Source organism: Gymnoscopelus braueri (assembly GCF_963280865.1).
Source record: "Gymnoscopelus braueri genome assembly, chromosome: 4".
Classification (NCBI taxonomy): domain Eukaryota; kingdom Metazoa; phylum Chordata; class Actinopteri; order Myctophiformes; family Myctophidae; genus Gymnoscopelus; species Gymnoscopelus braueri.
In genome coordinates, this window is record NC_137605.1 from 38,749,349 (window position 1) to 38,775,386 (window position 26,038).

The following is a 26,038-nucleotide window of genomic DNA, read 5'->3' on the forward strand; positions in this document are numbered from 1 at the left end:
TACCATCACACATCAACTCACGGGTGTATTGGAAGTTTCATTATCTGATCTGGTTACATCCTGCCTGATGAACTGCTTGAAGAGTTTGTATCTAGACAACACAACCGTGAGGGACTTCCTAAACTTCTCCCCTACAAAAGCATAGATTATTGGATTCGCACAGCAGTGAGCCAGTGCAATGGACTCCGTCACATTCAATGCAGAGTTGATCATATTTGAGGCCTGGCAGTTATTTAGGATACCAAACAGCTGTAGAGTCTGGAGGAAGACTATGACATTGTAAGGCACCCAGCAGACAATGAACACACACACAATGGTGAATATTAGTTTCATGGCTCTGTTTTTCTTTGAATTCCTGGACCTCTGCAGCACAACAAGGATTCTCATATAACAGAAAGTCATGATAGGAAGGCACACAAAGAGCCCCACTGTGTTCTCTCCAAAGTTTCGGAACATCTTCCACTGCGTTGCTGTCTCATCTGGGTACACACTCTGGCATGTTATGGAGCTAACCCCGTCATTGTCATCCTCTTGCACCATGGTAGCGAATAATACTTGAGGAATTGTCATTACAATTGATATGACCCAAATAGTAACACTTGCCACGGCTCCGTAGCAAAGTGTTCTGGCTCTCATGGCTGCCACAGCATGAACGATGGCCAGGTAGCGGTCCACACTCATCAAGGTCACAAACAAGGTCCCGCTGTAGAAACCCAGCTGGTGAGAATAGAGAGAATTAGAAATGAGCGCATGAAGGAAATGAGGACTAGTCTCAATGGGGTAGAGTCACATCACATCATGTTTGGGCCCAAATCTAGCAGCTTTCATAATGGCGTGATAATGGGACAAAAGCTATATATAGATATATCATAGAACACAGCTTCAGATCAATTCCAGAATTCAGCATTAACATGATCCACCCAAATTTCAAGTTTAATGTATTCAAGTTTAACAAGGCAGGGTACAGCAGCATAAACACAGTTTTTAACCCAGTTTTCAACCCATTAAGACTCGATTCTAATGCCTTTTAAATCAGTCAAACTTTTTCGTGCCAAGGACCCCCAAAATGACATGTATTTGGCCACCGACCCCCAGCTGAAAATATTTTGTGCCAGGGACACCAATACAAGATTTGTGTTGTTAACATATTTGAAAAATATTCAATTCTAAATATTTCTCCAATGCTTTTTGAAAATAGCAGATCTACACGACGCGTTGTGAGCTTGTTGAGCTACTATTTTCAAATGTAGCTGTAAAGTGGTAAAACCCTTAGCCTAGTCGCATCTTTTGGGCTTGTTTTCATAGACCAGGCCGCTTGTTTCTCTTGGCAACACTGCTGATTACCTGCATTACACCTGCAGTAGCCTAATGTTCTAGGGTGGTGTGTGGGGAAGTGGACAGAATGAAGCAGCACACAGAGAAAAACTCAATGGCGCAACCCTGTGGAACAATGGTGCCGCCCTGGAGAGGGCCCAAGAATAAGGTGGTAGGGAGGCAGATGTATGCATGTGACAAAGAGCAATTGAGACAACAGCTCTGCTTGACGGTCACTGGCTGCTATTGCACAGGGATCAAACACAATGCAGGAACCCCACTGCACCTTTTGCTCTCTGTCACTCATATACATAGCTCCTCACAATGAGCCAGAGGGGAAGTCTGATAGACATGTCAGACAGTGTACAAGCAATGTCTTTATTGTGTCAGAAGCATGGGATAAATAAATTAAGTAAGCAGTAGATACAAGTAGATTAGACACAAGGAATTTGATTGATTGATTGATGTACAAATCCACGGTGAGGCCTTTAGGAGGGCCATTCAAGCAAGCCGCAAAGGGAGCCACCACGGGCCAAGACACCATCACACCAGAATGAAATGTTTGGAGCGGGGGAGTCTGGTGCAACGCTCAGGTCCTGGCCCTGGTGAGACGGAGGAGGAGCCCGGCCAGGAGGCCATCCACAGAGCCTAGTCCCTCCACGTGCCAGAGCCTCTCCTCTCCCCCATTCCTGGCAGAGTAGTTTCGGACAAGCGTATTGACTGGCCCTGTCTTTCCCTATTTAGGACTGACCGTGGGTAGCTACCTGGGACGTAAGTCGGGGCTTGATCAACCCTGGCTGGGTCACCTGGGCGAGGGTGTATGTTGCGAGACCCGAAACATCCTATGACCCCAGGCTACAACACTGATGATACGTCCCAGGTGCATCCATGTGATGTTTTTTCGTTATATATATATATATATATATATATATATATATATATATATATATATATATATATATATATATATATATTATACGTTTAATAAAAGCAAAAGTTCACAATTTTATAGAGAAGTATGAGTCTTACCTGGTAGACACCTTTCATCAGCTTACATGGAGCATGTCCATCAAACCCTTGCTGGTTCAGGAAGTTGTGGGCCCAGAGGGGCAGGGAGAGAACCATCAGCAGGTCAGACAGAGCCAGGTTGAGAAGGCAGACGTCTGATATACTCTTCAGTCGTATGTACCGCAGCAGAACCCACACAACACTGGCATTGCCTAACAGTGACACCCAAAAAAGAGACGATCACACCAGAGATGTGACGAAGAGCTTCAAGACCGAAGCCTCTCACTGCATTCTTACCGATGCACCAGTGGTGGAAAAAGTACACACATCTTTTACTTATTAATAAAAAATATCAATACTGCAATATAGAAATGCTCTGTTATAAGCAAAAGTCAGGAATTCAAAATGTACTTGAGTAAAAGTACAAAAGTATTGGCATCAAAATGTATTTAAAGTACCAAAAGTAAAAGTACTCATTATGGAAAATATCCCATTTTAAGTTTTCAAATGTATACAAATGTTTTGAAAATAGCAGATCTACAAGCTCACAATGTGTCGCATCGCGATGCATTGTGAGCTTGTAGATCGGCTATTTTCAAATGGCCGAAATGTATATAGGGCTGAAGTGGGTAATGTATGTTTTGTAATAATACTCAAAATCTACAAAGTAACTAGTAACTAAGGCTTTCAAATAAATGTAGTGGAGTAAAAGTACAATATTTGGATCCGAGATATAGTGTGGCAGAAGTAAAAGTATTGGAAATTGGAAATACTCCAGTACAAATACCTCAAAATTGTACTTAAGTACAGTACTTAAGTAAATAGTTACTTTCCACCCCTGCAATGCACCACAGTTGTCACACCTTTCCATCCTATAAACTTAAAGTGAGCTACAGTACCTATCTATCCTACATCACAGGAGCAGTGGTTCTCAAACCTTTTATTTTATTTTCAAGGATCCCATAACTCTCAGAGTTACAGATACTGTAAGGGTCTATTTGGAACCCCCTCAAGGAATCCTGAGGGTTCCTGGACTCTAATTTGAGACCCACTGCACTGGCAGCCTCTGTGGACAGCTTCAAAGCACAGCTCAAGACCTATTTCTTCACTCTTGACGCTTCTAGTTGATTTTTTAATCTCTGGGTTTTCATGTCCTCACTGTTTTGCCTGATTCACCTCCTTTTTAATGTTTTTTTTATGCTTTTGCTTTTCTTTTTTGCTTTATTGGTAAATTATTTGTACTTTTTCTGTAAAGCGCTTGTGCTTTATTATTGCTCTGTAAAGCACTTTAAGCTGCATTTCATGTCATGAAAGGTGCTGTACAAATAAAGTTTATTGTCTCTGCCAGGCCGAAAGGCAAGGCGAGAGGCGAGAGCCACCAGGAGGCCGATTTGTGCAAAACCAGTTTTTTATATCACTTCCACAGATTTTATCCAAACGTCATGCAAATCGGTACACAGTATCTCTATAGTCATTTGATCAACACAGATCTTTCCGATTTCCCATATTCCATCCTCATTGGCTAAGGTTGGCTTCCAAAGTTTGCAGGATTGGTCCGTTTTGAACAAAATGCCTCAAATCATGAACGCAGCTTGCGATTTCCGTGAAATATCACACGCACATTCCCACTAGGCCGAGGAAGAAATGCCACTTGAAAATTTTCAAATCAGCCTCATGGTGGCGCTATAACAGGCCGATTTGTGTTTTTAACTATAACTGCACCGATCTGCGTGAAACTAGAGGTTACGAATGTAACCCCGGTTTTAGTAGGTTCGGAGTTTACTACTCACTATGGGATATCAGCGCCCTCAGGCGATGACACAGAGCAACACACACGCTCCCGACGCCAATACTGATTGGCTAAGGGTATGTCACGAGTCCGGAAGACCCGGGAGTATAAAGCTCCCTCGTGACGTAGGCTCTTCCTCTTAACATTCTCCTCTCTGCATGCCAAATGCGCACAGAAAGGGGTGTCTGGTGAGTAGTAAACTCCGAACCTACTAAAACCGGGGTTACATTCGTAACCTCTAGTTTTACCACGGTTCTCCGTTTACTACTCACTATGGGATTCATAAACCCCCCTTGAGGTAATGAGCCACACAACCCTGACAACCCCGCACGTCCCTCAGCTCCTAGGTCACGTCCCCCCTGGACGTGACCTATGGCCCCATGGGCGCCCCCAACCCACCGGGCTGGGATGCGGGATAGATAATCAAGCTAGGCCCTGACAGACTCCAGAGTCCGCCTATTTACTAACAGGCAGACACAAGCCTGCCTCATAACTCAATATGAGGAACAGGGCCCCATCTCCTGGGAGCCAGCCCAGCTGGTCCCACGGAAACCCCAGAGGAAGTCGAGAAATAGGGAGAAAGCCCCAAGCCTACTCCCTTCCCTCCACTGGCCTGGAGGCAGCCGCTACGCCTAGGACCGCGCGCGCCAAGGATGACGCCGCCACGTCCAGGCTGTAGAAAACCGCAAAAGTCGATTGGGACGACCCATTTTGCGGCTGCACAGATCTCCTGGATCGAAACTCCCCTGTAGAGAGCCCAGGATGTAGCCATGCCTCTAGTAGAGTGAGCCCTCAGACCCTCTGACAGGGGCACCACTACTCACATAAGCCAACCTAATGGCATCTCGGATCCATCTAGAAAACGTTGCCTTATTGACCGCCTTCCTCTGAACCCCAAGGCCCAAAAGAGACAAGGAGCTACGTCGATGAGCGATTGGCCGCTGTCTTCTGACAATAGAGCTTCAACTCTCACTGGACAGAACAATGCAACCGCCTATCCTCCGCCGAAACGAAGGGAGGCGGATGGAAGGCTACCAACTCACCCGGATCCGGGGCCACCCCGGTCCTGGTAACGAACGTCAGGTTAGGTTTAAGCAAAACCCTCCTGTCATTGTTAAAACACTTCATGCACTCCGGACTCATCAAGAGTGCATGCATGTCACTGACCCGTTTAGCCGTAGACAGGGCCACCAAGAGGACCGTTTTGAGACTAAAGATCCTCAGATCCACAGACTCAAAAGGCTCGAACGATGGACAGCATAGTGCCTCCAGCACAACCGTCAGATCCCAGGCTGGGAACAGTGGCCTGTTACCCGGCCTGGCTCTCCTGGCGCCGCACAAAACCGGCGCACCAAGGGGTGCTGGCCCACCGTCTTGCCATCGAAACTTCGTGGCAAGCGAAATGGCCGCCCCAAAACACCTTCACTGTTGAGAAGGATAAATCCCGATCTAGCCTTCTCTGCAGAAAGTAAGAATGCTACACATCGAGGCCTGGAAAGCCACCACCACTGGTGACTGTTCCAACCCCCATCTGACCTCGTAAGCATTCCTCGTGGACACGGCCCTTGCGCCCTGGATGGTAGCCATCACGTCAGGGGGAAGGCCACACGAGCTCAAATTCACCCTCTCACGGGCCAGACCCATAGGTCTAGGTCCTGAGGGCGTCCCCCCTCCCTGCCGCAGCAAGTCCCTGCCGACAAGGAGGGCCCAAGGCACGTCGTGAAGGAGAGGAGTTATCTCCTGACCTCTACGTGTCCCATGCTGGGGCCACCAGCAACATCAACAACCCTCGGAGCCTGACCCTCCCCCACATGGGGAGGATCAGCTCTATTGGTGGGAAAGCATAAAGCAGTTCGTTCAGGAGGCTCGGCACCTGGAACGCCTGAATGGACGCGAGACGTGAGTCGCATCACAGCGCCATCTCGCACGCCAATCCGTCCAACACCAGGGAGGCCAAACCTTCCTGCTTGTTGACATAGCACATGGTCGCGGTGTTGTATGTTCTGATCGAGACAGAACAACCCGGAAACCGAGCACCGAACTGTTTGAGAGCGAGGAAAAACCCTGTGAGGCTGGCGTCCGTGGTGATGACCTTCTGTGATATCACAGCGCCTATACTGACCCCTTGGGACAGAAAAGCCACCTGCGACCACGATCCGAGTGTCTCCACGACACCCTGGAAACACCACCACTAGCTGAAAGCCTGAGGTGAGTGGGATCCGAAGAGCCCGCTGCCACCTCTATACAGGTCTCATGTAGAACCTGCCCAAGCGGATTAAGTGAATGACTGAAGCCATGAGACTCACCGCCTGCATGCCTAGTTTGTAAGTGACTTGACGCCCTACGCGAAAAGACCTCACACAAGCTAAGACGCTGTCCAACCTGCCCTTGGACAGCCGCGTTCTGAGCGTGTTCGAGTCCAGCGAGATCCCCCAGAAGGTGGTCCGCTGAGATGGAACCAGAACGCTCTTCTGGACGTTGACTGTGAACATAGCGACGTCAGGTGGGAGAGGGCCACGGCCGTGTGCCGTGCCACCACCTCCTCTGAGCCAGCAATTAACCAGTCGTCGAAGTTAAGTCGACAGACCGATCCCCTGTCGCCGCAGTGGAGCTATGGCCGCATTGGTACACTGCACGAGCACTCGCAGGCTCAATGACATACCAAAGGGAAAAACCGTGTACTCGTACACTCCCTTTGTAGCCGAAGTGCAGGAATTCTCTGTGTGGAGGCCAGACTGGAATGTGGAGGCAAGCAACCTAGAGGTTGATGCCCGCCCATCAGTGCCCCTGATGTACCGTTTTGCAACAGCTTTTACGGTCGTCAACAAAGAAATGGATACTTGTTGAGGCCCTTCAGATTCAGAAAGGGCCGTACGCCCCCCCCCCCTTTTTCTCACCAGAAAAAGCTTTGAACAGAAACTCAGTCGGTTCTGATTCGTAGATATTTCTCTGGTAACGCTCATGCTCAAGAGAGAGAGAGAGAAACTCCTCTCTTAGAGTCATGGCTGCTTTTATCTTCCGCCTGAGATAGACACACTCGTCTGACCTAACACACTCGTCTGAAGTAACACAAGGCATGTGGAAAACACACCAGTTCAACCACAATGTGTTGTTGTTGTTCAGGGGAGCCTGGCCAGTACAACCACAGTGTGTCACTGCCGTACTGAGCTTAACCAGTAAAACACAGTGCAACGCTGATGTACTGGGATAAAACAGATTCGGATTGCAACCCTCCCAAAAGCTGCTCACCGAGCGAGTGAGTCGGGAGGAGGCGCTGCTGTTATCAGTCCCGTGGGCAACGTGCACATTTCCACGGGGACCGATGACGTCGCCACGCGGTCCAGCGGACTCGTACTGTGGCGTCCATTAGAGACCGTTAGTGTCTGCCATGCTGTGAAACAGGCCTGTCAGGCACAAAGGGCTCATAGAGGAGGCCATCGACGCCCAGGGACCCCCTGGGACCCCTAGCGTCGTGACCTCCTGACCGGGGCTGGATTACGTGCTTGTGTATTTTAAGACATTTTCAAGGAACAAAATAAAGCACAGAGACAGTGTAAAACAACATAAAAAGTTTAACATACTCTTATGAAAACCCTTTATGTGTGTCTCAAAGCACTCAATGAACCTGAGCCTCCATCGTGGTAGTGTAGACAAAGGGCTAACTAGCTTAGTTTGTAAGCTTAGCCTGGTCTAGTCTAGCCTAGCTACAGGTCGCTTTTAGCCTTTAGCTGCTACCTGTAGCTGTTTGGCTAACCAAGAACGAAGGAGAGCTATGGTCACCACGTGTTGTTTTAGGGGACTGGCTAAGCGCTGCACCAAAACAACACTGCTCTTTAACTGTGTCGATGTTAGTGAGGCTAGTCAGCCGCTAAGTGAAACAACATCAGCCTGACTCTATGGGCTCATAGAGGAGGCCTTCGACGCCCAGGGACCCCCTGGGACCCCTAGCGTCGTGACCTCCTGGCCGGGGCTGGATAATGTGCTTGTGTATTTTAGTACATTTTTAATGCAACAAAATAAAGCACAAAGACAGTGTAAAACAACATAAACAGTTTAACATACTCTTATGAAAACCCTTTATGTTTGTCTCAAGGCACCCAGTGAACCTGAGCCTCCATCGTGGTAGTGTAGACAAAGGGCTAACTAGCTTAGCCTGTAAGCTTAGCCTGGTCTAGTCTAGCCTAGCTACAGGTCGCCTTTAGCCTTTAGCTGCTACCTGTAGTTGTTTGGCTAACCAAGAAGGAAGGAGAGCTATGGTCACCACGTGTTGTTTTAGGGGACTGTCTAAGCACTGCACCAAAACAACACTGCTCTTTAACTGTGTCGATGTTAGTGAGGCTAGTCAGCCACTAAGTGAAACAACAGCAGTCTGACTGGAGGCTATGCCAACCTAGCATACCATAGCTAGTAATAGTCACGGTTAACTCACCATGAGTGAAGAGACGTTGACATCCGTTTCCATGGAAACAGGTGACGTCGGAACCTAACCCACAGGGCCCGTGCAAGCGTGGGGGTCACGTGACTGAGTACGGAAGCATTCCACGCTGCTCCCTTGGTGTTTACAAAGTCCGTCGCCATCTTGTCTAGGCTTCTTGGCCTGGCTAAAGGAAGCGACGGAGCCACCTCCACCGAAGGAAGCACTCTGTCGCCCTCCAGAGGCTGGCGTGACACGGTGCTTGGCAGGTTGTAAATATTGGGGTGACCTTCGACCCGCGCCGCCATCTTGCAAACCTTCCTTCCCACAGTGGGCCTCTGGCGCCCTCTGCCGGATGGATGGTAGAATTGGAAAATTCTGGCGTGACCCATGTACACTGGCGTATATAAATAGCAATGGGTTTATTACCTTTGTCTTGTTTATAGCATGCACAGTATTCATCCCAGCAGCGTTTGGAAAGTCACCAAGGGACTTTCCAAGCGCTTTGGGCTTATAAGGGGTGGTTATCAACACGGGGACCACCTAGTGATCCCCATGCATCGATGCACCCCGACAGTTGTTGAAAACAGGCAGAGAAGTATCCCATTATTGTCTATCATGCTGTGAAAGCAGGCCTGATAGGCACAATGGGCTTATAGAGGAGGGCATCGACGCCCGGGGACCCCCAGGGACCCCTAGCGTCGTGACCTCCTGACCGGGGCTGGAAGTGTGCTTGTGTATTTTGGGTAATTTTAATGGAACAGAATAAACACGGAAACAGCATAAACAGTTCAACATACTCTTATGAAAACCCTTTATGTGTCTCAAAGCACCCGATTGTAGCCTCGTTCTTCGTGGTACAGACGCCGGCTCTGAAGAGGCTAACGAGCTGGTGTTGTCCTAGCAAGCTAAGCTAGAACAGCGCTGCTAACAACCTGTTGCTTAGTGAGGCTAGCCATTCGTTGAAAACCAGCCGCCACAGGTTCGAGGATCTCTTCCTCGGTGGCTGCGGGAGGTTCTCCCCGTCCGGGGCTCGTCGTGGACACCTCCTGGGTGTCCTGGTACGACGGGAGCTCCAGGAAATCTTCCCCGTCCTCCGCCATGTCGTCATCGTGAAGAGCCATCGACTCCTCGCTGGCAGGGGGGGAGGGAGGGCCGCTGCTAGCATGCTGCGGTGGGGACAAGCCCCCATCGCAGCAGCAGCGGCGGGAGGTGGCGTCAGCGTCGTGGACGCTTGACGCTCTAGTCTTGGCATCGGCACCGGTGGGGGTCCCATGAGCCGGGGGGCCGCTTGTGCTGCCCGACTGGGGTCCCCGGTCCGGTGGCGGTGGAGGTCTCACCGTTATCTCGTCTAGTCCAGCCGACCAGGGTCCTAGCCCTGACGAGCCGAGCGTCAAGTTGAGAAACGGTTAACCTCGTGATGTTAGGGCACGCATCTGTCTCACCCGGGTGGGTCCTGGCGCAGAACGCGTGATCGACCCCCAAGCAGTGGATGAAGACGCGGTGGGGGTCGTCTGCGGCGATGAGGGGGTCGCATTCCGCGAACCCGCAACTCCTCGGTGGTTCCATCTTGGTCCTCGGTCTGGGAAAACAACAGGCTAAAGCCTAGCCAGTAGCGTAGCCTAGTAGCTGCTAGTATTAGCCTAGCCACTGAATGAATGAATGAGCTAGTAGCTGCTAACCGGTGTTAGCAGCTAACCGGCTTTTTCAGCTAACCGGCTTTTCCAGAACAGACCAAGAATTAAGGAAAACTGAGAGGATAGGTAAATAAATAAATACTTAATAATAAGTTTCGGGAGAAAACTTATTTGCAAGGATTTTCCCGTGGGGATATAATCCTTATTCCCGCAATGGGTTATAGTTGAAATTTTCCTTGCTTTCTTGTGTGTGAATTTCTGCGCATTCGCATGCAGAGTGGAGAAAAGAGGAAGAGCCTACGTCACGAGGGAGCTTTATACTCCCGGGTCTTCCGGACTCGTGACATACCCTTAGCCAATCAGTATTGGCGTCGGGAGCGTGTGTGTTGCTCTGTGTCATCGCCTGAGGGCGCTGATATCCCATAGTGAGTAGTAAACGGAGAACCGTGGTAAAACTTTGCACGCACACTCCCGAGAGCACAAGGAAAAACATCTGCCCTGCATTTTTCATATTTGCCTTTTGTAGCGCCACCAGGAGGCCGTAAAACATAATATTAACGTTATATTAAGCCTTCAGATTTAATCCAAATCTCACACAAATCGGTACACATGATCTCTATAGTCATGTGTTCAAGATGGTTCTGTCCGATTTTTTATATTCCATCCTGATTTGCGAATTTTGAACATTGCTGGCCCACAATAACCTACCTGACCTTTCGTAGACCTGTGCTCCGAGGAGCACTTTTTCTAGTTATTGTTATTATTAACTCCTGGTTTCATTGGAGAAATATACCAACATAAGTTCATACAAAAATATCTAATCTGGTTTGGATAGACATTAGACATCAGAGTTGGAAGTGAAATTGTATTAATGCATTTTATATTTTTATTGTAGGTCACATACCTAGCAAACCAAGACAGAAGACCAGGTAGAGTACAACTGGTAAGACCGTGGACAGAATGGGGCTGGAGTCCTGATCACAAGCAGTGGTGAAGGTGTAGTCTGAATCGTAGTCATATTCCACGGTGGTGGTGGGAATGTGCAGTGGTTCCTCTGTTGAGTTCATATTGCTGAGTCATGAGGAAGGGGTTGGGGGATCACTGTTAGTGAATTTTCTCTAATCGTTTGGGCTAGTGGTTAGAGAAAAAAATCTAAAAGTAAAACTGATAGTGGGGGTTAGATGCATTTTCATCATGAAATGCTTCAGTATATTATAGCAGGTCCCTTTATGAAATAAACCAAAATACACAGCCAAATATATATTGTGCTTCAAGAATCTCTTCCAGTACTTACATTTCCTCCATACCCTATATATATATTATAATTATATTAGCACAAAGCCATAACGATCATACTGTATAGACATTTTCTTCCCCATATAAGTAAGAAGAAAAAGAGAAAAATCTAATGTAAAACTAATGTATCTAGGTTTTTCTAATGTACAGTGCAGAGTTTGAAAATGCATTATTTATGAAAAAGTAGTTGTATCCTAATAGAACCATGATCAGTGAGAGGTGAATATCATTATTACGCTAAACATTGATTGGCAACGTTTTTTTTTCTTATGATAAAATATGCACCAGGTCACATTGATAAAGGACCACAGGGAGACACGCATGAGCTGATATGAAATATGATACTTAAAATAAATAAATAAGTTCATTAATTAATATATATATGTGTATATATGTGTATGTATGTATGTATGTATGTATGTATGTATGTATGTCTGTCTGTCTGTCTGTCTGTCTGTCTGTCTGTCTGTCTGTCTGTCTGTCTGTCTGTCTGTCTGTCTGTCTGTCTGTCTGTCTGTATGTATGTATGTATGTATGTATGTATGTATGTATGTATGTATGTATGTATGTATGTATGTATGTATGTATGTATGTATGTATGTATGTATGTATGTATGTATGTATGTATGTATGTATGTATGAATGTATATATGTATGTATGTATGTATGTATGTATGTATGTATAAATGTATAAATGTATAAATGTATATATGTATATATGTATATATGTATATATGTATATATGTATATATGTATGTATGTATAAACACATGATTTATAAATAAATAAATGATTTCAAAAACATTTCCTATGACTACTACTACCAAAATACAGAATACAGTTATACAGAGGCAAATAGTTTTTGAGAAAGTCTCACCTGACAGTGGTGTCCATCATTGACTGTGTTGAGATATCTAGTTCAGTCATACCCTGTAACCGTGTGTTTTGCTCGTCATTGCATGAGAAGAACATTTGATAAAGCCATAAATACCTGTGGGGATATGACAAGTTTCCTTACCAATGCTTGCAAGATGACAGACAGGTGACCACAAAACAATTGCCCCCGTCACGGGGGCAATTGTAACACTGTGACTCATTGCATTCAAATTCATATTTTAGTCTTGTCCTCAAACTGATTCGGCTACTCCTCGGATTGGGGCCCATGACCCACCATTCTCCCACCCATTTTGCCAGCCTAGGCTGGCTCAGGGTGGAAGACAGGGTTAAACAACTAAAAATGGGACTGGCCTTCAAAATTGTAAATGCAAATTTGCCCGATATGCCCCCTATTCCCGCATATCTGAGTAAATACCTCCAAAAGGTTAGCGACACCCACAGTCACAATACCAGAGGGAGCGTTAACAACAATTTGGTACCACCCACCCATAACACAAACATGGGCAAATTCTCCTTCTACAGCACTGCCACCCAGGATTGGAATAGTCTAACTCCATCCCTCAAAAAATGCAGTTCGCTGGGCTCATTTAAAAGAGCTTTAAAAAAATCACCTTTCAGGAGGCCAAAGGAGGAGGTAGTACCATTTTCCCGTTAGACAGCAGACCCTCCCCCCCCCTGTTCTTGTAAAAAAAAAATCCCCCTCTTTTTTATTTTTGTTGTTGTACATAGAGTTATTTTTTTTGCTGTTTATTTTGTAATGATATTTGAACTGTGGTGCCACTATATATGCCTATGAATTGAATACCAAGGCCCTCATTGGAAACAAGTCTGCAAGGACTTTTATGAACGGACCTGTTAGACAAAGTATTTTAAATGTAACTGTGCTGTTTTACATTTTTTGCCTAATAAAATATTCAATCAATCAATCAGTGTAAGCTTAAATGGTATTATTAATTAGGGCACATACATATGTTTCTTATAGCAAAAGATGACTAGGATATTTCAAGTAGTCTGTGAATTATGAAGGCAAATACAAAAAGTGTTACTTTTGTCCCCGGTCTCCTATGTTTGATATACTGTAGGCCCACTTAAGGCAACTCCGCACCAAACAGACTCGTCCAGACTATTGCAGACTACTCCAGACTGCAACAGACTGGTATTCGGTTGGCAAAAGTTGCCATTTAAGTCTGTCAGCCGACTGGCCATTCATGTGCTAATTTGACTTTTAGCGTGCCAGCGTTGCCAGGTCTGCTTATTATAAGCGACTTTGGGCTTGTTTCCCTGCAAAGCCACTTAGGGATGTTCCCAGCGTTTTTTCTTCACTGACGTGCAGTGGTGTAAAGTAACTAGTACATTTACTCAAGTACTGTACTTAAGTACAATTTTGAGGTACTTTTACTTTACTGGAGTATTTCCAATTGTCTATACTTGTACTCCACAACAATTATTTGAAATGTTTAGTTACTAGTTACTTTGCAGATATAAATCATTATGAAACATACATTAACCACTTTAGCCCTATTTTATACCTATAAGCTATTTGAAAATAGCAGATCTACAAGCTCACAACGTGTTGCGATGCACGCGTTCTGAGCTTGTAGATCTGCTATTTTCAAACATTTTTGTACTTTTACTTTTGGTACTTTAAGTACATTTTTATACCAATACTTTAGTACTTTTACTCAAGTAAATGTTGAATTCCGGACTTTTACTTGTAACAGACTCAGAGTACATCTATTGCATTCAAGCCTGGAATTTCGTCATTTTAGGGGCAAGGCCACTTGGCCTTTGGTGTTGTAATTTTTTGGAGGGCACAAAGGCCCTGCCCGGCCTTCCTGCCAGGGCAGGAAGATAATAAAGATTTTTAAGTCCAAAAATGATTTTTAAGTCCACGGAAATAATGCATTTAACTTGAAGGTTAAGGATGATTGTATTTTAATATATTATAAGAATAGTATAACTATCTGTGAAATATTACCCATTTATTTCACAAAATAATGTGTTGGCAAATGACCAATATTTAGTTATATAGGTCTCAATATGTCACATTCAGCCCTGGACTTCACTGACTGAAGTAGGGGTCACATTAATCACATTAGATTCACAGAATGTATTTTACCCACAAGTTATTTTCATTCAAATGAAATGTGAATGAACTTGCACTAATAATGACTTTAGTTGATTTTTCACTCTTTAAAATATAGTATTTCTTAATTATTAATAATTACAGCTTGTAGATTGGCTATTTTCACGATTTTAAATTGTTTTTAAATAATAATAAAAAAGGAACATACAAGATTTCCACCCGACAGCCATAATATATAGCCAATATATGGTATTTTTGCAGATTTCATTCTAATTGGCTACTATGCCTGAATATGAATTTCATGAGCCTGGGTAGGTCACCCTGGCTTGGCGGAGATATGCCCTAGGTAGCGCACACTCCGCACAGCAGCAGCAGGTGAAAGCAATTCACTTAAACAAGGGTTGTGTTGCACACCAAAAAACATTCTAGCTGCTGAAAATTAAATAAACTTCCCATTTAGATCATTGTTGACAAATGAACAGGGGACTGGTGTCTTAAAAAAAAACGTATTGACAGGAAAATCGCGCATTGATACTTTTACTCAAGTAAAACATTTGAGTACTTTTTCCACCACTGCTGACGTGTACACAACATTTTTGAAAACTAATTTTCAGTGGTGTAAAGTAACTAAGTACATGTACTCAAGTACAATTTTGAGGTATTTTTACTTTCTAGAGTATTTCCAATTGTCTATACTTTTACTTCTACTCCACTACATCTCAGAGGCAAATATTGTACTTTTACTCCACTACATTTATTTGAAAACTTAAGTTACTAGTTACTTTGCAGATATAAATTATGACATTATATTTTATACCGAGGCTATTTGAAAATAGCTGATCTACAAGCTCACAACGCGTCGCATCGCGACGCGTTGTGAGCTTGTAGATCTGCTATTTTCAAACATACTATTATATACTAAAACATCCTCAAATTTTTAGTACTTTTACTTTTGGTACTTTAAGTACATTTTGATACCAATACTTTTGTACTTTTACTCAAGTAAATGTAGAATTCTGGATTGTTACTTGTAACAGAATACTTCTACATTGCAGTATTGATACTTTTACTTAAGTAAAACATTTGAGTACTTTTTCCACCACTGCTAATTTACACACCCATGCTCCCAATAAATTACATCACCACAGCGCAAAAGTAGGTCAAATCAATCAATCTCTCTCTCTCTGGGAGCAACAACGAGAAACAGTGAATGTAGGTTTTCATAGACATGGTTGCTTGTTTCTCTCACATAATCTGGCAACACCGATAGCCCTCTGTTGTCACTGCCACTGCTCTACCAGTTGGCTAAAAAGCTGAACATGTTCGGTCGGCTCTGGGTCGGCCGAAAAGGTCCCGACGGACCCCCCGACGGACCCCTAACCGACTGGACGACGCTTCCCGACGCCAAATCGGCCCAAAATCGGGCCGACTAGGATTGGTCTGGAGTTACCTTTAAGGTACTGCAAACACTAGAAGATACAGAAAATGTATCTCTCTGCTGAGATGGTCCTCTATTGCAAATAATTGTGCAGGAAATGGTGGTGACATTGACACTATGTGTGATGTTCTTGTTCAAACAGGACATTTAAGTGGTTTTCTTTCTTCCATTTGTATAGGCGTCTAAGAAGAAGCTCACAGTGCCTCACTGCAGTGGAAGTTTTTTTTTTTTGTGTGGACTTTTAAAGCCTGAGTCATGCAGCTGGACCATAACATCTGATCCTACTTTACAGCATATCAAGTGTCTTTTCACTAGGAAAGACCAAACATCAGACAAAAAATTTATTTAGGTTGTTTATTGAATAAACCCAGGAGTATGGTTGTTTATGGGCGCGTCGCATGTGTGGCATGGGACGTGCGGCATAAACGGCCAAGGATGCAGAGTGCGGAATGGTCGTCTAAGGTCATCACTACACACAAGCGTGGAGTTTGCAGCTTAGATGGCCAAGGGCACGAACAACATCTTTCGCTGTTGGGGTATTGTCGTTTATGGGAGCGTCGCATGGGCAGCATGGGACGTGCGGCATAAACGGCCAATAAGCTGAGTGCGAAAGGGTAATCTAAGGTCATCACTTCATGCAAACGTGGAGTGTGCGGCTTAGATGCATGGCCAAGGGCACACTCCACGCTTGCGTGTAGTGATGACCTTAGATGACCACGGGCAGGGAAATGACATTCTGGAGCGAGTGGTCATCTAAGGTCATCACTACACGCAAGCGAGTATAGTGTGCGGCTTAGATGGTCAAGAGCACTGGACATGGGAAGGCAGACGTGATTAGGAGGGGAAGTGGCCAAGGAGGAGGTTCCGGACGGGGTCGTGGACCCAGATACTTTGGCTTAGGGGTCCGAGGCGTTAGCCGTGCAGAGGTAGATTGAGGGACCCCGCCTATAACCTGTAGAATAGGATAGAGGTAGAAAAACAGAGGGAGGGAGGGAGGGTTACAGGAAACTAGCACGCCACCATTTTTTAAATCTGGGTTTAAATACCCTGGTAGTTGGCAGGGAAGGAGTTGTCAGCTTGAGTTGCTGGTGGCTGGTTAGAGTTGTGATTGGTTGTCTTCTCCTTCGTCAAACCTCCCGAACCTCAGTTGCACCAACTCCATTAATATGTATAATTAGACAATTACTACTGTATACATGTAACTACAATGTAACTACTGGATAAGAATGCACTAGACAAGGATTGAAGTTGTACAGCATGTGAATACACGTCTACAGAATCAATTTCAGTTATAGGTAATGTACTGTAAGCACACAAGTGTATCTTGACAGCTGTAACATGATTTTCTTACTCTGGTAGTTACAGTACACATGTGTAAGAGAGTAATTATGTTTTTATGAACTGATGTTTAAATAAGTCTTCTCTCTGCTTGTTTTAACAGTATTTGTGTTAATTCATCTAATGTGAGGATACAACTGCACAGGAAGTGGTTTTCACAACAACAACAAAAAGGTTTATTTGTCACTTGCTCATAAAAGTGTGTAGTGAAATATTGTTGCATACACTAGTCATTGCATGAGCAGCTGTTAGGGGGCCTATGACCACATCCTATGGTGGGTTGATCTTTACCCCCCCCTCCTGCCCCTCCTTTTTCATACTCTGTACATGATGTTTTATATTTGTGACGATATTGAATGTTTGGTGCTATTTAATATGTTGATGGATTGAATACCTAGGACCCCAATGGAAACAAGACCGGAAGGACTTTTTGGGTGTTATCATTTTAGACGAATTGTTTGATGCTGTTGCTAAAAGGATGTGCAGTGGAACATACAAAGATGCACTTGCAACATGTGCAAATAAGCCCCCCCCCCCCCCCCCCACACACACACACACACACACACACACACACACACACACACACACACACACGCACACGCACACGCACACGCGCACACACACACACACACACACACACACACACACACACACACACACACACACACACACACACACACACACACACACACACACACACACACACACACACACACCAACAACAACAAACTCAGCACAACACTTCCTTCCACTTAAAAGTGTTGGTTAAAAGTGCTAAAAGGGTTTTCCTTTCTTCCTCTATTAGCTATAATAAGGCAATACCGGTTATTTTATCATTTGCTGCTTTTTATTTTATTTTACAAGGTTGTCATAATCATAATTCATGCAGTAACAAAAACAATATGTGATAAACAGCAACAATCAGCACCAATCATTCCAAAGGTTTGTGTGACACAAAGTTGTTTGTTGAAATGCAAACCGTTTCCTGTAACTACTGTGGCATTATGAAGCGCTGTTGATAATATTGCTTGTAGTTACAGTACGTCCATCCCTGACTGTGCTGTGTTGAGATACCATGCGAAGACAAAGAGATCTTAATCTAAGTCCAGTTCAGTTGTGCTCTGTTCCCGTAGTGAGTTTTTGCTTATCATTGCATGAAAAGTGAAAAAATGAGACCACAAAAAGAAGATATTTCGAAAATAGCAGTGATGCAACTTTTCACAGTTTTTTGTTGGTTCTTCTGAAATGTAGTTCATTCTTTGGGTCTTCTTTTCAACCGGTCTTTCCAATCAGTAACTAAAAAGTCAGGCGTTAGTGGTGTTTGAACCGAACACCTGATAAATATCATAGGTTTCCAGATGATTTTGCTCTTTTCTCGATCCATACGGTTTTGTGCTGTTTGGTGGACTTTATTTAATGTTGCAACTTGCAACAAGTTGCAGCAGAATTGACCCGTTGCAGGCTGGGATTCTGTTGCAAGTGGTTGCAGTTGCAACTTGTTGCATTGCAAATCATTAGTCTGGATTGGGCTTAACTATTCTAAACATGACATAAATTAAGTTTAATTTCAATAAACCTTGATTTGAAGTGAACGGATCACTTTGACCCCAAACAGAAAAGGTGTCTCACCAGCACTCACGGAAATGTCCTTCGCAGGTGCTTTTATTCACAGATAGGCACGGCCAAACCACAAACACATTTCGGCACAAGCCTTCCTCAGCGTGATAATGAAATACAGAACAGGCGTGTCATTTACAGGCAAGTGAGTAAGTCAGTAAACGAGCCTAGTCATCATTCTCAACACATCAATACAATACTCAGGAATAAGCCTACCCCTTTTAAGGAAGGACTCAGATCTGCAATTATATATGTACAATATACAAAAACTGAAAATAAACAACAACAACAACATAAAGATAAAGATACAATATTGAATACACAAACTCAATTTCCTATTCACACTAACAGGACTTGTACAGTATGTGATATGCTGTACAAGTGGTGCTTGAAAGTTTGTTAACCCTTTATCATTTTCTGTGTTTCTGCATAACTATATGACCTATAAACACCATGCTGTGTTGGAACCCTATGGTTGTCCTGCTCACCTTTTTGAGATATCCCTTGAGTGTTACTGTGTCATACCAGAGTTAGTGAGTAGGGTCACGTCATTATGCAGCATGGTGAGCCCTGGTAATTCCTGCTCTCCCTTTGTAGGTTCACTTGTTTGTTTGTTGCCATTTTTTGTTTTAGTTTTTGCCTGTAGACTCTTGTCAAACCTACGGAGCCCAAAGGTCGTTGTCACAGTGATGCAGAAATACAGAAAATTATAAAAGGTTCACCAACTTTGTACAAATAGATTTTTCAGTGCTCAAGGTAATACCATCACACATCAACTCACGGGTGTATTGGAAGTTTCATTTTCTGATCTGGTTACATCCTGCCTGATGAACTGCTTGAAGAGTTTGTATCTAGACAACACAACCGTGAGGGACTTTCTAAACTTCTCCCCTACAAAAGCATAGATTATTGGATTCGCGCAGCAGTGAGCCAGTGCAATGGACTCCGTCACATTCAATGCAGAGTTGATCATATTTGAGGCCTGGCAGTTATTTAGGATACCAAACAGCTGTAGAGTCTGGAGGAAGACTATGACATTGTAAGGCACCCAGCAGACAATGAACACACACACAATGGTGAATATTAGTTTCATGGCTCTGTTTTTCTTTGAATTCCTGGACCTCTGCAGCACAACAAGGATTCTCATATAACAGAAAGTCATGATAGGAAGGCACACAAAGAGCCCCACTGTGTTCTCTCCAAAGTTTCGGAACATCTTCCACTGCGTAGCTGTCTCATCTGGGTACACACTCTGGCATGTTATGGAGCTAACCCCGTTTTTGTCTTCCTCTTGCACCATGGTAGCGAATACCACTTGAGGAATTGTCATTACAATTGATATGACCCAAATAGTAACACTTGCCACAGCTCCGTAGCAAAGTGTTCTGGCTCTCATGGCTGCCACAGCATGAACGATGGCCAGGTAGCGGTCCACACTCATCAAGGTCACAAACAAGGTCCCGCTGTAGAAACCCAGCTGGTGAGAATAGAGAGAATTAGAAATGAGGCATGAAGGAAATGAGGACTAGTCTCAAAGGGACAACAGGTAGAGTCACATCACATCATGTTTGGGCCCAAATCTAGCAGCTTTCATAATGGCGTGATAATGGGACAAAAGCAGATATATAATAGAACACAGCTTCAGATCAATTCCAGAATTCAGCATTAAAATGATCCACCCAAGTTTCAAGTTTAATGTGTTTAATGTGTTGAACACAGTTTTTAACCCAGTTAATAAGACTCAATTCTACAAATTCTTCTAATAAATCTAAATAGTTCTCTTTCGTGCCAAGGACCCTCAAAACGACATGTATTTGGCCACGTACGGCCATCGGCCATAGAGTTATGATATATCGCGTACGGCCCATCTAAAAATATTTTGTGCCAGGGACACCCATACAAGATTTGTGTTGTTAAAGGTAGGGTAAGTGATTTGCAATTATTCAAATAATTGCAAAATGGGTCTATGTTCTGATAGTACTCGAGTGTCCTATCCATATAAGGAGTCTCCCATGTCTCTCCAGCTCTTTATTAAACAGAAAATGCATGTTCAGTGCTCTCTCCTGATTGGCTCAAATGTTGTCACCTACCTGAAAATGTATTATATTCTGTTTACTAAAGAGCTGGAGAGACCCCTGTGACCGAAAAAACGCTCTGTAGCAATGATTACTATCAGAATATAGTACTTTAACCAATATTTCTCCAATACTTTATTTCTCCAAAACTTTTTGAAAATAGCAAATCTACATGACGCATTGAGAGCTGCTATTTTCAAATAGCTGATGTAAAGTGGTAAATCTTAGCCTAGTCGCTTCATCTGGGCTTGTTTTCATAGACCAGGCCATGCTTGGTGTGTGGGGAAGTGGACAGAATGAAGCAGCGCACAGAGAAAAACTCAATGGCGCCACCCTGTAGGGGACAATGGTGTTGCCCTGGAGAGGGCGACACCATTGTATGCATGTGACAAAGAGCAATTGAGACAACAGCTCCCCTTGGTGGTCGCACAGGGATCCACTGCACCTTTTGTTTTGCTCTCTGACACTCATATACATAGCTCCTCACAATGAGCCAGAGGGGAAGTCTGACAGACATGTACTGTATGAAGCAATTTGTGCGTGCATGTGTGCGTGCATGTGTGCGTGCATGCGTGCGTGTGTGCCTGTGCTATTTTCTAAATCTATATTAAGTTTGAAGTATCAACACTATCTACCCTCAGCACTCCCATCCCTGTTGTTTACCCTTCTTATGCGTATATATACGCATTATATATATATATATATATATATATATATATATATATATATATATATATATATATATATATATATATATATATATATATATATATATATATGATACGTTTAATAAAGCAAAAGTTCACCTTCTTATAGAGAAGTATGAGTCTTACCTGGTAGACACCTTTCATCAGCTTACATGGAGCATCTCCATCAAACCCTTGCTGGTTCAGGAAGTTGTGGGCCCAGAGGGGCAGAGAGAGAACCATCAGCAGGTCAGACAGAGCCAGGTTGAGAAGGCAGACGTCTGATATACTCTTCAGTCGTATGTACCGCAGCAGAACCCACACAACACTGGCATTGCCTAACAGTGACACACAAAAAAAGAGATGATCAGAGCTGTGACCAAGGGCTTCAAGACCGAAGCCTCTCACTGCACTCTTACCAATGAATGCACCACAGATGTCACACCTTTCCATCCTATAAACTTAAAGTGAGCTACAGTATCTATCTATCCTACATTACAGGAGCAGTGGTTCTCAAACTTTTTATTTTATTTTCAAGGATCCCATAACTCTCAGTTACAGTTACAGAGTTACAGACCTGTAAGGGTCCATTTGGAACCCCCTCAAGGACTCCTGAGGGTTCCTGGACTACACTTTGAGAACCACTGCACTGGAGTAAACCTACCTACATGGTGAAGCAGATTGATTGATTGAATATTGTATTAGGCATAATGTAAAAACAGCACAAGTACAGTTAAATAACATTTTGTCTAAAAGGTCCGTCCAAAAAAGCAGCATTCTGCTTCTACGGGCCGACGGCTTGGAATAAACTCCCATTACACCCAAGACGGGCAGCCTCATGTGGATAGCTTTAAAGCACAGCTTTTCTTTTCTATCTTCTATTTCTTCACTCTTGCTTTTATTTGATTTTTTTAATCTCTGTGTTGATATTCATATCCTCACTGTTTTGCCTGATTCACTGCCTTTTTAGCTTCTTAATGTTTTTTTTATGCTTTTGCTTTTCTTTTTTGCTTTATTGTTAAATTAATTGTACTTTCTCTGTAAAGACTTGTGCTTTATTCTTGCTCTGTAAAGCACTTTGAGCTGCATTTCACGTCATGAAAGGTGCTATACAAATAAAGTTTATTATTATTATTACCTCCTGGTTTCATTGGAGCAATCTACCAACATAGGCCTAAGTCTCAGTTCATACAAAAATATATAATCTGGTTTGGATAGACATTAGACATCAGAGTTGGAAGTGAAATTGTATTAATACATTTTATATTTGTATTGTAGGTCACATACCTAGCAAACCAAGACAGAAGACCAGGTAGAGTACAACTGGTAAGACCGTGGACATAAGGGTACTGGAGTCCTGATCACAAGCAGTGGTGAAGGTGTAGTCTGAACCGTAGTCATATTCCACTGTGGTGGTGGGAATGTGCAGTGGTTCCTCTGTTGAGTTCATATTGCTGAGTCGTGAGGAAGGGGTTGGGGGATCACTGTTAGTGGTTCAATTCGGATAAGAAATATCAGCTATAGTGTATTTTTATCCTCCCTGAAATCTGACTTGTATACAACATGGACAATGCTGCGCAAAGCAACACAATGCATAATACCATCTTTATCACTAAACCGAATTTAGCACCATGTTAGTGACACAAAACACAAGTCTGGGGACAAAAACAAAATAATTTGCCTAAAGCATATTGTCAGAGGGGATCAACCTATTTAACATAAGAACTGAAGCAGTCAAATAATGTTTTACTGGAAAGAGTTCTGTGGCATTTAACGTGACCTTATTTTTGGAGAAAACCCCTTTGTCAATCATTCAGTGAGTCAGGGCCATCAAGCTGGTTTAAGGAGCTTCAAAATGTAGAAAAACTGCACTACTAAAATTGTCCCGCTTCAATTCATGAATGTAAATAATTAACATGGGTGAAATCACATCACTTATGTTGCCTTTATAGATTGTTATCTTACCACCTTGTAAAGTAATCATTCTTTGCATTTAGACTAGTTTGTCTCTGTTATTACAGCCCAATAATACTTAATAAATACTATTTTATAATAACATTGGTACTTCTAAAATAATGTTGGGGTACAATAATGAAGTTATGGGGAAAATAACAGTAAGAAAGGCCTAACAATGTTGTACTTAAGTGGTACTTGTAAAATTGACTTATACTAGGCTACTTGATAAATACAGGGTATAACAATGTAGTTTTGGCCGAACAAAACAAAAAGTCAGCTAATCATGGAATAACAATTTTGTGTTCATGAGCAACTTATGAATAAATTATGTTGTAGGTATGGGGACACAAGAAATAGGCTACATAAGGAAACAGTTAAAACTCCTGGATAGTCTTCTTTGTAGATTTAGCCGCTCACAAGCTTGTATGTCTTGTTGTATTCTTTTATTATTTTAACACAACTTTATTTTAATGTATTCATACTTTTATGTTCTTTCATAATGCTTTTATTTTATTGTCATTTTATTGGATTCTGGGTATATTGTTCTGTTGTGAAGCATTGTTTTGATAGGTGCTATAATAATATTATTATCATTATTATTATTATATGATTCTGTTACGGATACCTCTCTTGTTCTCTGTAATATATGGGCTATAAAATGAAGCTTTTCTTATTCCTTTCTTGTTGACTGTAGACATGAGATGAGTACAATGTATGTTGTGCGCTATTTAATTGTAGCATGAATACCACTATAATGCTGAAATAATTACACCTTAATTAGCGAGCTGTAATCTAAAGCGTTAGATATTAAACCAAATATTACACTCTTAACTATCTCTTATGCTGACAGGATTTTCTGATAGTGATCTTTATGGAAACTGTCTGAACCACATCTCACAAATACACACATTTACAGTTACACTCAAACCACCTGCTACTTTTATGGCGACCCCTCATTTCCTGTGGCTGACAGATTAACCATGGGAGCACAGTGTGTGTGTGTGTGTGTGTGTGTGTGTGGGTGCATGTGTGTGTGTGTGTGTGTGTGTGTGTGTGTGTGTGTGTGTGTGTGTGTGTGTGTGTGTGTGTGTGTGTGTGTGTGTGTGTGTGTGTGTGTGTGTGTGTGTGTGTGTGTGTGAGAGAGAGGGAGAGTGAGTGACATATCTGGTTGATAGCATATTAAAAACTCACTAAATTGTGAAATATGTGTGTATTTACCAATGTTTCTGTCACAGCGTCTGCTCCCTTGGTTGTATCCTCTTCCCTTGGGTGACAAGCACAGTAGTCAACCTTTCACAGTGCATTGCTTGCTTTTTGCATCAAATATTCTCGTGCATCTCTTTCGGGGTAAAGTGCACTCATTCTTTGCATTGTTGTATTGAACCCGTTGAAACGTGTCACTGTGGTTTCCTGAAACGTGGTGAGGAAGGAGTAGGGGGTGATGCTAAACACGTTGAAAAACACATTTCTATCGAGCACTCATTCCAAAGATTTTTTAATGTGATTTATTTGCTTTGTGGAATATAGTTTTTCAAAATATTTGAAAATAATACAAGCTTATAATGGATGATGTAGTTTTCTTCTGTCACTTTCACAGATATCATAACCATGTACATATCATCAGAGTGAGTTGGAATATTGTAGACGATGAAAATAATAAATTTATTTTCAAATCAGCATCAATATAGATTTGTTTGAGTTCACGTCACAATATAGATATCTAATGTACTGTGTACTGTGATCTAATATTTGTGTAAATCTGAAGTTTTAGTTATGTTTTTCACAACCAGTCAGCATTCAAATGAATAAAAAAAATTACCATTCTTCTTAGAAATTACAGGACCATGGTCAGAACTACTTACTTACCTGTTGTCTCAGTAATTAAAGAATGGATGAGCGGTGAGCGGCTGTGGTACACCAATACCTATGGCTGAGATTTCAGTTCCTTATTTATTTTTTCTCAGTCTCTCAGTCTGCTGGAAAGCTTTAGTCAAATGATTTGTGTTTTGTCAGAAAGTGTCTTTCCAAGTTCCCTTTCTTCACTATCACTGCATAGTTGTTGCTATTCATTTTCCCAAAAATAATTAGTTGTATACTGTGTATATACTTTTGTCTCATGACGTCTGTTCCCAAACTCATTCTACTGATGTCTTGTCTCATTAGTTGTGGTTGAAAAACACTTGTAGCTTAATAAACAGTTAACACACCTGTACCATTGATATGCTGCTAGGGTCAATCCATGTGTTAATTCACACATTCAAACCAGCAAACCTGAGCATGGTTGGACGGTGGACGGTATGAATGCATGTTTTTTGTCAGGGTTTTATCAGAGGTGAGCAAACTTTTAAGTTGGAGGTCTGATGGTGATTGCAGATCCCTAGGCTGCAGAAACACTTTCTCTCGATTGATGAAAATTTCTTTTCTTTTTGTCTTTTCTTGCCCACTTCTGTCCTACTTTTCCTTGGTAGCAAACAGCTCCTCCTCAGC

The 26,038-nt window shown here is 43.0% G+C and overlaps 1 protein-coding gene across 1 annotated transcript; it reads right to left on the reverse strand.

Annotated features, from left to right (window-relative positions):
• Nucleotides 1–12: 12 nt before the first annotated feature.
• Nucleotides 13–24,853, reverse strand: LOC308083596 (C-C chemokine receptor type 5; the record flags this gene model as incomplete). Its single annotated transcript, XM_080425911.1, has 4 exons — nt 24,770–24,853; nt 11,067–11,233; nt 2,344–2,534; nt 13–717 (listed from the first exon to the last, which is right to left on the reverse strand). Exons 2-4 carry the CDS (start codon nt 11,227–11,229, stop codon nt 13–15), a joined length of 1,059 nt encoding a protein of 352 aa, XP_080282037.1. The 5' UTR covers nt 11,230–11,233; nt 24,770–24,853.
• Between the last annotated feature and the right edge of the window lie 1,185 nt (nt 24,854–26,038).